Here is a 16,480-nt window from a genome sequence, read left to right as displayed (position 1 = left end):
AAAAAAAAAAAAAAATTTGGGAAAAACAGTGTACTGCTTTTGGTACAGAAATCCAGACATCAGTGAAACGCCCAGGTGGTTAAATATAAAATTATTCTATTATTGTCTTTTGTTATTTCTTTGTTTCTAATAAATGCTTTATTATTATGATGGATTCAAATGTGTATAGTATTTTCTACAATTCTTTATTATTTGTGTATTTGCCGTCTTTTGAGGTATCTGTTAATGCCCAGTTGAATAATATTTTTATAGATAGCATTGGCATGTCCAGAGATAACTTTAGCTGCTACAACTCACAATCTTAGGTTCCTACAGCACATACAGGCACAGAAATATATTATCTTTTAACTTGCTAACCCCCACGAGGCTGGTGCAGTGTTTACATATCCTGAAATAACCAGAAAGGGTAATCTCATGTCTTATTGGCGTATTACTTTTATTTCAGGAAACCCTTGACCATTTCAAATAGAATTGTGGTTTGTACAAGGTATTCAGATTGCCATGTTGCAGTGCAACAAAAATAATCTATTTTCTGTTCAGTAAAACACATTACAGGGCTTTTAGGAAATAATTGTAGCCATAGTTTTTTTAGCCATTCTCGATTACATAGTGGAAGTGGAAGCCTGTTTTTTCTTAGCTTTATTGATTTTTTTTTTTTCAATGCACATTAAAAGTGTCTGGGGTTAATGTTGGTTCTTTATTGGTCAAGCATAATAACTGAACATTGCACCTTCCATGTCCAGGTCATCTGAAATTTAAACTTTATAATTTGTAATAAATAATTGCTTGATTCTTTTTGTGTCAGAGGTGGAGAGCGTCTTGGACTGAGCCGAGTATCGCTGCTGGATTTCCAGACCTTTCTGCTGGAATATCAGAAGGTAAAGGTCTTTATATTATGCATTTTTCCCCTCTGGTAGTAATAACTGAGGAGGGGAACTTATGATAGAGGTCTCTGGAAACAAGAGAGGGTGAGTCTGAATATTGGGACTGAGGGAGTGAAAAGTTTTTGACATTGGAGACCAGGGAAGACTTCAGATACTTTTCGCAATCAGATCCCTATGCAAAAAAAAAAAAAAACTTTATGCACTTCTTTTTTTTTTGCTGACTTTCTGCTAAACACTGAGTTCCTCCTCCTCCTATTACAAAATATGGCAGCGACAAGGAGTAAATAAAGATAGATTTCAGGAACTCGAGAGATCAACAACTTTGAAAGGGTTACGGCCATCAGCAAAAAATTTTTTAGCATTGGGCCGAAGTGGAATATTGAGGGCAGTAGGGAAGTTGAGTACAAACCTGTTATCTGTATGACTGTGTTAAAATTTTATCTCACAATGACGACATTGTGTCTTCATTGTGTCCCACAATGAAGACAAACAATACTTGCATTTTCTTCTGGTTTCTGCACTAACTGCTACCTGATGATCCAGCAGAACTAGACACTTTTAAGAGTAAATTTGCTGGTTTTCTGGTATGTGACCACGACCCGTGCATAAATGCTTCAAAATGCACATCAATGCATTGCCCCAGGGTGAGATGTGTGTAAACGGGCTCACGTTTTCATATATTACCCACACTGCCTCATGCATGAAATTTTATATAAAGACGTGATTACACTTTGTAATGGTGCTTTATAAGTATTACATTTATATTCTCTCATTTAACCTCTTTCATCAATTATTACAGGAATTGTGGGCATCTGATCTTCTCCAAGTGCAAGAGTTCATGTTTCACTTCCTGCGTGACCCTCTGAGGGAAATAGAGGAACCATACTTCACCATGGAGGAGGTAGATCATAAACCAATAAAACTATAAAAACCTGTTTATCAAAAAGTGGAGATCTAGTGATAGATCGTCCTTTTTATAACGCTATGATTATGAAAGGGCAATCTTATTTTATAGTGGTGATCAGTGTAAAGTAATTACCTGGAAATTAGAAACTTTATTTGCTTAAATACAATACTAATCACCACTTTTCCAGCCTTTTCAACAGTTTTAAAATTGGCAATAAGAACCTATAGATGTAAATTGTGACAGTGTACCCTAACCATCTAAGTTACCACTGTATGTACTACATCTAAAAATGTAAATGTGGTGATGACAGTGTTTGAAGCAAAGGCCACTGCTTCTTATTATAGGCTATGATGCACTTCACTTTTTAAAGTGGCAAATGCTAACTAGAAATCATAAATTGGTGATCAGACAATCACTACTTGGTAAATCCAGTGATTGTTCTTTCAATACTTTTAGTGGTGACCTTGCTGAGGTGAATATTAAGGTGATTTTCTCAGCTCATCAGCAATTTTATAAATAGGGTATTCTTTGTTTCAGTGTTTCTTTCCATAGTTGTTTTTTAATGCATTCTTTAAATTCTGCCTGTGACTATGAATATTTTTTTGTATCTCCAAGTTATTTGTGTATCTTCTGTTGTGTCTTTACAGTTTGTTACATTTCTGTTCTCCAAGGAGAACACTGTGTGGGATTCTTCACTGGACACTGTGTGTCCACAAAACATGGACAACCCATTGTCCCATTACTGGATCTCCTCTTCTCATAACACGTAAGAAATTTCAACTTCTTAGAATCTGGGTTCTCTTCATGCCAATTCTTCTTGTGCCATTTCTCATCTTTACTCAGGAAAATTATTCACACTTCTGCAATTAAAACAGACTTGGCATGAAAGATCGATTCTCCCTCCATACCCCAATATGGAGAAAATGAAGAATACGCTTGCCTTGCCAAACCTATTTCCACCTGCTGCTCTTGGAGTGATGCCGCTGGGCCTTCTGACAGGATCCTGGGAAAGCTAAAGGATCTAGAATATTTCAAATGCATAGCTGCACAACACAGGATAGCCTTTATGTGAGATTTGGAATCCTTCACATTTGCAAGATCATGCAGGGAGACCTAGTGATGTAATTAAAGCCTGAAAGAAGGGGCCAGTACCTAAAGATTAAAATGTGTGTGTCACAAAAGCAAACCTTATATTTTGATGCAAGACCTGGTTAAAAAAGTGTGTTATTTAGAAGACCATGCACTAACAACAGTTTGCTTTTAAGACTTTAATTGTTTTTACCAGTGAAACCCTCTTTTGTTTAGTTTCTAAAAAGTCTCAAAACTCCTGTGGGATGCCACAATCTTTCATTTGAATATCAACATCCTCAACAAACTCGGTTATTAAAATTTTTATAGTATCTAATAGTAAATCCCTTAGCTGCTTCCCCGGCAAATTCGAACTCTGCACATGGTGCCATGCACATATGTTTGTAGTTTAAGCTAGTCCATTCCTCTGTGCTGTTACCTGCACTTTCAGTTGGTGATGGGGTCTTCTAAATATGCATCTGTATGTGCATTTGTGGTGCGTTTTCATCATGAGGTGTGTGAATCTTGTATTCACATTCATTTTCTGTATGCATTTGCCAGTGGTGGGTGGGGGTATTTCCTGTTTCTTTGTACAGCTGTGTACATTTAAAATGGATTAAGAATGCACACTATACATGTGTTTCATTTACAGTACAATTTATTCTTGTGAAAGACATTCTTACAAGAATCACAGTCTAAACTGCAATAGGCAGGATAATTTCTTTTTTAAACATTTCCCACACTAGAACACATAGGTGAGAACACTGCTCTCTGTTTTGATGAAAGAAGTGCAAATGTGTAAGTGACCCTTTACCCCATAATTATTAATATTGAACTGTTGGTATGCTCATAAAAAATGTTGTATGTGTTTTTGTCTTATCTTTGCTTACTCTGCTTATAGGTACTTAACAGGAGATCAATTCTCTAGTGAATCCTCCCTCGAAGCATATGCCCGCTGTTTGCGATTGGGCTGCCGCTGCATTGAGTGTAAGTGAAGGGCACCATCTTGTGGATTGTTTCCTTATAAAATAAACAGCCACACCAACATGAGAAATGTGTTTGCCTTATGTTTTCTAATAGTTAGTCATGTACATGTTTTTAGGCTATTTTAATATAAAATTGTTTAAACCCTTCCGCCCCAGGAAAAATTCTTTAAACGGCTTGAATTACAGCTTCAGACAAAACTTATGCGTTGGGAGAGTTTAAAACCTCTGTTAAATCTTATTGTTCTGGGGATTTTTTTTTTCTCACTTTTTGTGTGGTCATGGACAGGACGTGAGCATAATCTCTCCATCAAGACCTTTTTAAGTTAATTGAGGAAGGGTATTTTCATCTACATCCCTCTCTTTTTGGGGCATATTTATCAAATGTCATAAAGGATTTTTGACCTTAAAATTGTGCAGACACCACAGCATGTGTTTACTTTTTATTACGGCTTGTTTCCATGAATGAATTCCACTGGTTACATGGCAGATGCACAGCTAGTAATTGCAGCTGTAGACAGGCATTGGCTGTAGATGCTGCTTGCAGGGGTTGCAATCTATTTTCTATTCAGCCAATCTCCTAAACCAATAATTGTGCCTGTCAACCACTTCAGACAAATGCCAACATGGATAGAGGTGGCAGTATGTGTCAAATGACAAAATGGGTAGGGGCAGACACACCTCTCTTGTTTTACTTGGTTACTATACCTGACATTCCATGACTGCATGACACAAATGTTTTCGTGTGTTAAATTTACCACTAAAGGTATTTCGTTATATCTGCAAAAAGTACTTATTGATCCTAACAAATATTCAGAGCTGTCCTGGCCACATGTCCTGTGTTATCTCAAGGATTCCTCCCAGTTCTTGTGCTCTTGGGATACTAAAGCTGCGTACACACCTGCAATTTTTCTCGTTGGAAAGGATCTTTCACGATCCTTTCCAACGAGAAAAGACTGCACGATGCATGAACGATGCTGTACATACAGCACCGTTCATGCTCTATGGAGAGGGGAGGGGGAGAGCGACGGAGCGGCACCCTGCTGCGCGCTCTCCCCTTCCCTTTCATTAGGATCGGTCGTCGTCCATGGATCCGCCAGGACGGTCGTCGGACGATGGACGACGACCGACTGTACACACGGCAGATTTTCGCCCGATAATTGGCCGATACCGATTATCGGGCGAGAAAAATTTGCCGTGTGTACGCAGCTTAAGGGTTTAATAGTTTAACAGACAAATGTCAGGGCTGACCCTGGTTCTGGCAATCTAATTTCACAAAATGGCACATGGATTCGGACAGAAAGAAAATGGGTCAAGTGCATTACTGCCAGATCGGCAGGTATATTTCTGTACTTGCCGTATATTGCAAAAATAAAACCATGGGAAATGTGCAAGTTTTGCTCAGACATACATGCACAGTATGCATGGTTTATTTTCAACTATGAAATGTTAAATGTGTAAGAGATGACAGAACGGGCAGTATGTGCAAGAGAGGAGCAAAATAGAGTAGTGATGGCTGTATAGGATGTTATCTATAGAGAGAAGAGGAGCAACTAGAGAACATTCCATTACATGTGAATACCTTGACAAATTGCCCTGACTGTATGTCACAATGCTTTAAATAAACAATCCCATAACTGATTAGGGCACTAGTTATAAAATGGGGAATCTGACATCCCTTTAAACACTGGTGGAAATCTTCCAGATACATGTGTCTCATTGGCAGTAATTAATTTCTACCAGGGAATGTTTGAGGGGATGTCAGATTCCCTGTTTTATAAATGGAGCCAATAGTGTCTTTTTAAATTTGGCTAAAGTTTGCTTCTTCCCCCAAGTTTAATCATTGTAAATGTTTTTAAATAGGACTATAACATACTTTTGTGAGAGATATATTTGTATGCTTTTTTGATGCATTCTTAACTAGTTGATGACTAATTACAGAAAACTTTATAACTGTGATGTTCTGTTTCCAGTGGATTGCTGGGATGGACCAGATGGGATGCCAGTTATTTATCATGGACATACCCTGACCACCAAAATAAAATTTAATGAGGTTCTCTACACCATCAAAGAACATGCTTTTATCACATCAGAGTAAGTACTAGTATTTGTAATTACACACCTAATTGATTGCATATAACCTGAATACTTGGTTGGTGTTCCAGTACAGAAGTCAGGTCAAGTATGTAGTTAGTTAGTAGATAGTTAGCAGCAGCTGAGAATTATTCAAGCTACAAGGATCATTTTATAGTATTTCAGCTTTTTTTTAACTTTAAAGCTAAAGCCCACCTGCCCCAAGAAAGGTGTTTCCAGAGCCTTTGCAATGCATTAAAAGTTTTGTAACTATTAATTTCCATCTTTAGGAAAACCAGAGCTAAACCCTTAAGGTGCGTACACACTTCCAATTTTTATCGTTCCAGAGGAGGAACAGAAAGAGGTATATATTGAGCTGATATTACAGTAAATGTATTTATATCTGTATTAATGTAACAGAAATATAAAGCTTTAAAGAGGAATTAAACCCAAAAGCAACCCAAAAAAAAAAAAACACCTTTAATCCTGCAGACCAGTTGATCCATCCAGAGGGTTCTTCCATTGGGTCCCGCATCCTGCCGGCGCTCTTGGCACTGACATTTTCTCTCTGTTCTTCCGGGTTTTTCTTCCCACGTCACCTAACGCAGGTGCGAGATTGGTTGACGTGGATGGGAAAAAAACTTGCAGATCTCAATGCGCATGCAAGAGCTCCTGCGCATGCCCAAGATGCTCTGGCATGTGCAGAAGGAGCAGCCAAAAGCCTTCTAGCTTGCGTGACGTAGGTATCCTTGGGAGCTCTGTGCTCCTATTCATTCAATTAAGGGGCAGTGCTGCAACTTTTTATTTTTTTTTTTTTTTTTTTTTTTATGGGTGTTGGACCTAAACACAAACAGACCTTTTACCTTACATAAAAGGGTTCTTTTAGGTATGGTTTAGGTCCACATCTGGAGAAGGATAAGGTCCAGATCTAGCAAGGAGCCTAATGCCAAGTGGGTATCTAGGGAGCCCAGCTGTACCCATCATTCTGTTAGTAAACCATGGGGATAGGGCTACTGGACAAAGCTGTGTACTTGCTTGCCTTTTTACAGAAGAGGAAGCACTGCAGGGATCTGATGGGACATAGTTGCACAGACATTGCTAATAGGGCAGGTTTTCTTCACTTTTTGTGCACTTATATTTATTATCAGTGAGAATCAAAGGAATACGAATTGTGAGGAGGGGAAATCAGACATGTTTTTGAAATTGTCTGTGTGTGTTTGCAGTGTCTTTTTACTTATACAAAACTATTTTCCTTTTATCATTTTTCTTTTAGACAAGTAATAGCTCTGAATTGCACTCTACTGAGAAATGGTTTCATGGAAAACTTGGGGCAGGCAGGGATGGAAGACATATTGCTGAGCGTCTCTTGACGGATTACTGTTTAGAGACCGGAGCTCCAGACGGTTCTTTTCTGGTGCGGGAAAGTGAGACCTTTGTAGGAGATTATACACTTTCCTTTTGGTATGATTATTCATTTTTTAACTTTTTATGGAATGACCATCTAATGTACATAGTACAATGTTTATGTTTGCCATTATTTTTGCCCAAAAAAGCTTACACTCTTAAGAGGTAGGGGTAGTAACCTACAATAGGGAATGGTGAGTAAGTAGTAAGAGACGGAAGAAGACTGATAGGCGAGTTTTAAAACATGGCTTTTAAGGGCCCCTTTAAATATGTGGAAAGTCGGAGCAAGTTAAAAAGGAAGAGTATTCCACTTGCATTGGTTCCCCCTCCCTACTACATGGGTAAAAGCTTGTTTTGTCTTGAGTATGATGCGAGAAAACCTTACATCACCTAGTACAGTGCAACACTTGCACTGAAGTGAAGGCCAGCAAGGCTTCTACCATGGCTGCATAGGATCAGTCTAATGTAGCAGAAGAAGAATGTCCGCAGCTGTGGGAGCTGAAAGTAAGGTAGGTTTTACTGTACCCACATCATTCAGTAGACTAAACAAGCTATTTACTCTTAAAGTAGGGAGAACCCACTGCAAGAAAAAATCATGTGTGGAAAAGCTTTGATACAATTTTTGTGAGACTTCTATAATTGTCAAAATGCATCAGAGGAAGGAAGTCATGAAGGTGTATTCTATGGACTCTAGGAATACTCGAATGTGTAGTAATTCACAGTAGTGTTTCATAATAGGGGAAACAAAGTTTGTTTTTTTTCCCTTGGAATTCCTGGGAAGCGTTGGACATGCCCCTGTGGAGAGCACCAAAAACTGAAGTTGATTGTGTTAAAACAGTTGAGAGGGTCCCATCATGCTTCTTTGTTCTGTTTTTGTGATTAGATTTACATAAACTTTAAAGCTGTTCATTGCATTTTTCACTGTATAAAGATACTAGGATGTCACAGACTTATTTATTTAATAACAAGGAGGGTTTCTGTATCTCTTGCAGTAGTACAATCATGGACTCATCTGTGTCACTGCACAATGGGGTTAGATATATCAATGGGAACATTGGGTTCTCTAAAGAATTTATTTAAAGGTTCTTTCTCTGACTGGTCACTATTGCTTTTGATCTTGTAGGAGGAATGGAAAAGTTCAGCACTGTCGGATACACTCCAGGCAGGAGGCTGGAAGTCCCAAGTTTTTCCTCACAGATAACCTAGTGTTTGAAAGTCTCTATGCACTTATCACCCATTATCAGCAGATGCCTCTGCGATGTAATGAGTTTGAGATGAGGTTGACTGAGCCTGTTCCACAAACCAATGCCCATGAAAGCAAAGAGTAAGTTAACATGCACAAATGTGATGAAGTTCTTCTATTAAGGCTTTGTACAATGCTGTAGTAATTATTTTGGAGGGACATGTTTTTGAAATTGTCTGTGTGTGTTTGCAGTGTCTTTTTACTTATACAAAACTATTTTCCTTTTATCATTTTTCTTTTAGACAAGTAATAGCTCTGAATTGCACTCTACTGAGAAATGGTTTCATGGAAAACTTGGGGCAGGCAGGGATGGAAGACATATTGCTGAGCGTCTCTTGACGGATTACTGTTTAGAGACCGGAGCTCCAGACGGTTCTTTTCTGGTGCGGGAAAGTGAGACCTTTGTAGGAGATTATACACTTTCCTTTTGGTATGATTATTCATTTTTTAACTTTTTATGGAATGACCATCTAATGTACATAGTACAATGTTTATGTTTGCCATTATTTTTGCCCAAAAAAGCTTACACTCTTAAGAGGTAGGGGTAGTAACCTACAATAGGGAATGGTGAGTAAGTAGTAAGAGACGGAAGAAGACTGATAGGCGAGTTTTAAAACATGGCTTTTAAGGGCCCCTTTAAATATGTGGAAAGTCGGAGCAAGTTAAAAAGGAAGAGTATTCCACTTGCATTGGTTCCCCCTCCCTACTACATGGGTAAAAGCTTGTTTTGTCTTGAGTATGATGCGAGAAAACCTTACATCACCTAGTACAGTGCAACACTTGCACTGAAGTGAAGGCCAGCAAGGCTTCTACCATGGCTGCATAGGATCAGTCTAATGTAGCAGAAGAAGAATGTCCGCAGCTGTGGGAGCTGAAAGTAAGGTAGGTTTTACTGTACCCACATCATTCAGTAGACTAAACAAGCTATTTACTCTTAAAGTAGGGAGAACCCACTGCAAGAAAAAATCATGTGTGGAAAAGCTTTGATACAATTTTTGTGAGACTTCTATAATTGGCAAAATGCATCAGAGGAAGGAAGTCATGAAGGTGTATTCTATGGACTCTAGGAATACTCGAATGTGTAGTAATTCACAGTAGTGTTTCATAATAGGGGAAACAAAGTTTGTTTTTTTTCCCTTGGAATTCCTGGGAAGCGTTGGACATGCCCCTGTGGAGAGCACCAAAAACTGAAGTTGATTGTGTTAAAACAGTTGAGAGGGTCCCATCATGCTTCTTTGTTCTGTTTTTGTGATTAGATTTACATAAACTTTAAAGCTGTTCATTGCATTTTTCACTGTATAAAGATACTAGGATGTCACAGACTTATTTATTTAATAACAAGGAGGGTTTCTGTATCTCTTGCAGTAGTACAATCATGGACTCATCTGTGTCACTGCACAATGGGGTTAGATATATCAATGGGAACATTGGGTTCTCTAAAGAATTTATTTAAAGGTTCTTTCTCTGACTGGTCACTATTGCTTTTGATCTTGTAGGAGGAATGGAAAAGTTCAGCACTGTCGGATACACTCCAGGCAGGAGGCTGGAAGTCCCAAGTTTTTCCTCACAGATAACCTAGTGTTTGAAAGTCTCTATGCACTTATCACCCATTATCAGCAGATGCCTCTGCGATGTAATGAGTTTGAGATGAGGTTGACTGAGCCTGTTCCACAAACCAATGCCCATGAAAGCAAAGAGTAAGTTAACATGCACAAATGTGATGAAGTTCTTCTATTAAGGCTTTGTACAATGCTGTAGTAATTATTTTGGAGGATGGCTTTTGTGAGTATGTTTTTGCAAATCTGTACTGAGCACTCCCGAAAGATCTTTAATATAGAGAAACAAATTTGTTTCTCTTGCCTGTTTTACCTGATAAATGTGCCTTGTTTTTGTTTGCTTGGAGTTCAGCAATAAATACCCAGAATGTTGACTTATCAACAGTTTAGATTCCAACATTTCAAAGGCCAATGATGCTGAATAAATATATTTTGTTTATCTGCTTTATTTTTTTAACTCCTTTGTTTATTTCTGAAGATGGTACCATGCCAACCTTACACGAGCCCAAGCGGAGCATATGCTCATGAGGGTACCACGAGATGGAGCTTTCCTGGTACGCAAAAGAAGTGAACCAAACTCGTATGCCATATCATTCAGGTATAACCTGCACCATTCCTCTTTTACCCTTTTTTATTTGGAGCATTTAAATTTTTTTGCTTGAGCTCAGCTTTTTCTACTCCATATTTACTTTCATTCTGCTCTATCCTTTATCCTACATTTTTATTCAGAGCGGAGGGGAAAATTAAACACTGCCGAGTCCAGCAAGAAGGTCAGAGTGTTGTGCTTGGTAGCTCAGAGTTTGACAGCCTGGTAGATCTGATTAGTTATTATGAGAAGCATCCTTTATACCGCAAGATGAAGCTCAGGTATCCTATCAACGAGGAGACCTTGGACAAGATAGGTACCGCTGTAAGTAACGAGTTTGGATTAGTCTGTTTAACTTTTTTGTTTGTTTTTCTAAGGTTAGGTAACAACTTGTTTTTTTGTTGAAGGAGCCAGATTATGGAGCACTCTATGAGGGGAGGAGTCCAGGTTTCTATGTGGAACCTAATCCCATGCCTGCTATCAAGGTAACTTCTACCTGCAGTTTTGGGTAAAGGTCAAACCTCGTCTGTAGCCGTCTGTCTCTCCTCTCATTATTGATCCTTTGTCTTATCCTTTCCTTTTTATATTGTTCTACCATCCCGAATCTCACTCCTCCTGTGTCTCCCCAGTGCTCTGTCAAGGCCCTGTTTGATTATAAAGCACAGCGAGAAGATGAACTCACATTCACCAAGAATGCCGTTATCCAGAATGTGGAAAAGCAGGAAGGCGGATGGTAAGCATATAACCTCTGGGAAATACTTCTTTTGTTATCTGTTCTTCCGGATTTGTCTTGTCTTATGGCAGCACCTTGAAGTAGATCTAACCCATAACTGGATGGCATTTAAGGGTCATTTTATCAATATTATCTGGATCCACAAGGTCCTATACAGATAATACTACACACAAGATTTGATAATTTTTCACATAAGAGACAAATTAAACAAATGAGTAAATCTTGAAATCATGAAAATGTTTTAAAAAAAACATACTTTTGTGTTTGTGTATCACAATCAATTGGAAATAAAAAATAGAACACTGTTTTTTTCCCCTTTTTTGCCTCTCAGTGCTGTTGCTCTCCTGAAGCTCTTTGCAGCCATTTCCTGTTTATATGTTTGCACCAGTGTCTGCTTTTAATGAGAATGCGCTTCCTAATGGTGACAATAGTGGAACCTGCCTGTGTGTGTTGTCCTGGCTGCATGGGGGGTGTATGTAGCATGTAATAATGCATTGGGAGACCGTTGTCACCCTATAACAGGAAGTGCCTGAATAAAGACTTTCATATCAGGATCACCAGGTATTATTTCAAATTATTGGAAATGTGTATTGAAATACATTAACATTTATTTTATAGTCTATGAGACTAATAGTGATTTGGTTTGGATCTACTTTAAGGGGTTTTGTTTAAGTAAAAACACACTTTTCTTTCCATATGAGTGGGAATGAAAAAGCAGTTTGAAACAGCTTAGAAAGAGGTCAAGTTCAGGTCAGAAGCAGCTGTAAAGGCAAGCAGACTGAATTTGGAAGTGTCTCAAAAGCACGCTATTGGAACCTGGAAACATCCTGCAGTTATCCTTTTACACAAACCTTACATGTAACCTGGTAAATGTAAAGATAATATGGAGGCTGCAATATCTGACCTGAATATTTGCTCGATTAGCCTGCTTGACCCTCTTTCTGCTTTTAATGTGTTAAGTCACTGATCTGCAACAATTGCATAGTACAAAAAAAAATCAAAAGTCATAATCTGCATGTGTGTTCTGGCTCAGTGACAGGTACTGAATCAAGAGGTTTAGCATGGCAGCTAAACAAACTAGTATATGATGGGCCAGAATTTGCAACCTCCTTTTCTTTACTGGGTATTCTTTAATACAGGATAGTTAATGCATTATCTGATTCCACAATAATTTTTTTTTAATGTTTTTAGTAAGGATCACATGTCGCATATGTATATAGATTATACTTGTTTTACAGATGCATGGTATTGGTAAACGTAAATAAAGATTGTGAGCGTTTTCCAGATATGTATGTATGTATGTATGTGTAATATATTTAAAAATGAACACACATACATACACACATATATTAATGAACTTAGGGGCATCCTCAGGACTTAATGCAAGTATATGTGCATAAAGTGGTAATTGCTGACCAAAGTCCCCTAAAGTCATTATTGTAAAAGTTTTAAAGGACACGAACACAGGCTTATTTCTGCTAACCTGATCTGTGTATATGACAAGTTTTGGATCCTGAATTGTGAAACCAGTCCACAATAATAAATAATACTGTATATTTCTAGGTCAGAAAAACCAAAGCCCTATTGTATCTCTATTCTGGATGGCTGATGCTACGTACAAAGCCCACCTAATCTATATTTATTAATTCATCAAAACTGTAGGGCTGGAGTCTTCAACCTTCTTTGAAAAATGTGTATTTTTACAAAATACACACTAAACTGTACTGTTTAGACCTGGAAAATATTAAAAGGTCAAAAATATAATTTCTGAAATCGAGAGAACCTGTGAATTAAAAAGATGGTGGTAATTGCAAAATTTTATGTAGCCTTATAAATACACAATTTTAATAATATAAAATATTTTCAGTTAAAAAAAAAACAAACTGAAAAGACAAGACTTCGTTAGAATACTGACCCAAGAAAACTAACTCCAGCAGTGTTAGGATGTGTTAACTGATGTTTTTACATATAAACATAGGTGGTAAGGGTTTTTTTTTCGACCATGACCAAACATTATAAATAACATACAAATCTTACAATGCAAGATTCACAATATATATTTAGTGGTGTCACCAGTAGTACAATAAACCATTTTTTTCTAACATTTATTCAAATACTATATAAAAGTCCACTGTTCAAACTTCAAGAACCAAGTATGAACAATAAGCCTATGAAGATCAATTTTGTCAGCAGAAACCACAATATGGATTATATAAAATTTCAGTTGAATCATTTCATCAATAATCCACAAGAATGTTAATTAAAAGTTTTTTTAAAAGAAGCAAGTTAACATTTGCTTTGTTTTAAGGAGCATCTGCAAAGGTATCTTGTTTCTTGAATTTCCACTGAGGTTACAGCCTCCTAGCTGAATATCTGCAGTGTTAAGGTCTAAGAAACTGTTGTTTGTGACTGTTAGTCCCACCAGGCATGGAGTATGTTCCGGTGTTGTCACCATCATGGTGCTCACGGTTCTCCTTGCTGAAGCCTTTGTCACGAGGTAGCTACGTCCCATTCCCTCACTCAGTGCCTGGTTCTTTGCCTCCTACTTGCCTTTATTTTCGAGAAAAGCTTCCAATGTTCAGTTGCTCCTTAAAGCCAAAGTTTTTTATTATACCTTTATTATACCTTTTTTTTTTTAATAGGTGGCGAGGTGACTATGGGGGCAAGAAGCAAATGTGGTTCCCATCTAACTATGTGGAGGAGATATTCAACCCTCCAGAGCCAGAGCCGGAAAATTCGGTACATTTTTTTCCTTTTTTCAGAAATAGACAGAAAATCTCAGCTTGACAAATAGACATTCAATAAAAACAGCATACTGTGTAATTGGCTTATACTGTTACAAGTATTTCACAGCAAGGGTTTAGCAATGTAGCCAGAATATGGGCTTTACAGATCACCATCAAAAGGGCAAGCTGACATCCTGAACATGATTCAACATTTTTCAGACATATTTATAAGCTTTGGTATACAGTATGTGTTTTTTGTCCATTAAAGTAAATCTGTTGTGATGGGAGAATAGTGAGGCTGCTGATGCTGACTGCCTTTTGGAATGCTAGTTGCCTGGCTGTTCTGACCCGGGGCTTCTATTCATCTAACCCAGAAAATACATATCTGACCATTACTTCTGGGTCTTGAATAGAAGTTTTAATGAAAGATGGTTAATTTGGCAGCCAGCAACTAACATTTTTAGGAGGTAAGTTTGGTAAAGACAGCCTCAGTTTCTCCTTCTTGATTCGGAACAGCAGAAAGTTGATATATAGGACTTGCGTATTGCAAGTTGGATACAAAAAGTACTTTATAGACTGACCATTTGTGTGGTTCAATTTTTCTTAGCTGAGCTCTAAGCACTCATCAATGGTTTTCTGCCAACCAAACCTAAGAACTTACCAACAGGGTTGCAAAGAGATAAAAATGTCTAGTGGTTTACCTTTCCAGCGTCTACCATAAATTAAAATACCCGTTTGTGTAAATTTAACTTTGGGGCGGGAATATATATATATATATATATATATATATATATATATATATATATATATATATATATATATTCCTTAAAAATCATAGCTAGCCACTTTTTACTCTTGTTGGCTTTTCTTGAAAAGATAATGTAATTAAAAAGTGAATTCTGTATTGTAACACATTTCTTTACTCCCACAGCATCTGGATGAAAACAGTCCTCTTGGAGATTTACTGGGCGGAGTTCTCGATGTGCCTTCTTGTCAAATTGGTAAAAAGATTTTATTGTGATAGGAAAATGTGGGTCTTACAAGTTAAAGGTCAAAAAGTTGGCACAAAATATAAATTTGCCGCGACGTAGAAAATATAAATTGGCTCACAACTTTTATCAGCAGGTAGTACAGAGAAAGATTAATACAGATTAGTGAGGATTATTGCAGTTTTCTTTTTTCTGTCTGCTTTAGGAAGTAAATCAGATGAAGAGCCACATACAGTAATGTATGTAAACCTTAAATAACATATTAATATTACTATTATTATTGAACATGATTTCTATAGCGCAAACATATTACGCAGCGCTGTATATTAAATAGGGGTTGCAAATGACAGACGAATACAGACAGTGACACAGGAGGAGACTAGTACCCTGCCCAGAAGAGCTTACAATCTAGGAATATAATGTTTAATACATCTATACATGCTTCAGGAACCAACTATAAGTGGTTATTAATGCACAAAATATAATGTAATAAGTGTTGATCAATAATATTTCCGATCCAGGGAGGATTTTGTCTATTAGAAGAAGTTGGACCCAACTTTAAAAGGTTTCTTTTCTCATGCTTTAATGAGGTACTTCTTTAGGCCTGTGATGATGTAGGTTTTTAATTTATTTACTAGCTGCTTAAACGTGAATGATAAAAGGTTTGTACACACTTTACATTTTTACTAATGGACAGCCGACAACCTGTCTGTACAGCAGTCATTTCCCTAGACAGTCACTAATAGGACTAAAAAGCAACAAGTCAACAAGCTGCTGCAGAGCGTGTTACCCTTAGGTAGGGAATCAGTGGTCTCTCTACGGACCAACACGGTCCCCATCAAAGCAATAGGTATGGAATCAGAAAAACACAAAATCCCATCCAATTGCAGAGCTCTAACTGAGCAACGGTTGGTACTTTTGGTGACAAGTATGTATTCTCAGGCTGAACTGAGGAAGGAAAAATGTAAGACCAAGAATAAACACCTTTTTTTTTTTAATTAACCTAGAATATATTTAGTTGATCTAAACTAAAAGTCCAGTCGGGCTTTATATATAATCCTATTTTAGAAATCTGTGCGTGTTTTGCAGTTTGTCAAAACATTTTGCCACCTTGTTCTCTTCAATGCAGCTATTCGACACGAGGGTCTGTACAATCGTCCTTATGTCTTCTCTATAAATGTCCCATCTGTAACAAGATATCCGCTTGATGTGGCTGCTGACTCTTTGGAGGATATGAATGATTGGGTGCGGAAGATCCGAGAGGCAGCCCAAACAGCAGATGCTCGGGTAAGTTGAGCCAACACATCTCCTTCCACTGCTATCTGACC

The 16,480-nt window shown here is 37.7% G+C and overlaps 1 protein-coding gene across 1 annotated transcript in view; it reads left to right on the top strand.

Moving 5' to 3' along the window:
- The window catches only part of PLCG1 (phospholipase C gamma 1), a 58,835-nt gene that overhangs the window by 35,794 nt on the left and 6,561 nt on the right, over positions 1–16,480 (top strand). Inside the window, exons 8-24 of the mRNA XM_072403203.1 lie at positions 806–878; positions 1,684–1,785; positions 2,439–2,557; positions 3,761–3,846; positions 5,816–5,936; positions 7,064–7,124; positions 7,189–7,376; positions 8,443–8,611; positions 8,805–8,992; positions 10,059–10,259; positions 10,597–10,716; positions 10,848–11,028; positions 11,112–11,189; positions 11,334–11,437; positions 14,080–14,176; positions 15,095–15,164; positions 16,282–16,439. Coding sequence (XP_072259304.1) covers positions 806–878; positions 1,684–1,785; positions 2,439–2,557; positions 3,761–3,846; positions 5,816–5,936; positions 7,064–7,124; positions 7,189–7,376; positions 8,443–8,611; positions 8,805–8,992; positions 10,059–10,259; positions 10,597–10,716; positions 10,848–11,028; positions 11,112–11,189; positions 11,334–11,437; positions 14,080–14,176; positions 15,095–15,164; positions 16,282–16,439 — 2,116 coding nt within the window. The remainder of the gene's footprint in view (positions 1–805; positions 879–1,683; positions 1,786–2,438; positions 2,558–3,760; positions 3,847–5,815; positions 5,937–7,063; positions 7,125–7,188; positions 7,377–8,442; positions 8,612–8,804; positions 8,993–10,058; positions 10,260–10,596; positions 10,717–10,847; positions 11,029–11,111; positions 11,190–11,333; positions 11,438–14,079; positions 14,177–15,094; positions 15,165–16,281; positions 16,440–16,480) is intronic.

Source organism: Pyxicephalus adspersus, chromosome 3 (assembly GCF_032062135.1).
Source record: "Pyxicephalus adspersus chromosome 3, UCB_Pads_2.0, whole genome shotgun sequence".
Taxonomy (NCBI): domain Eukaryota; kingdom Metazoa; phylum Chordata; class Amphibia; order Anura; family Pyxicephalidae; genus Pyxicephalus; species Pyxicephalus adspersus.
The sequence above is the reverse complement of the archived record's forward strand: the minus strand, read 5'-3'. Positions and strand labels throughout refer to the sequence as shown.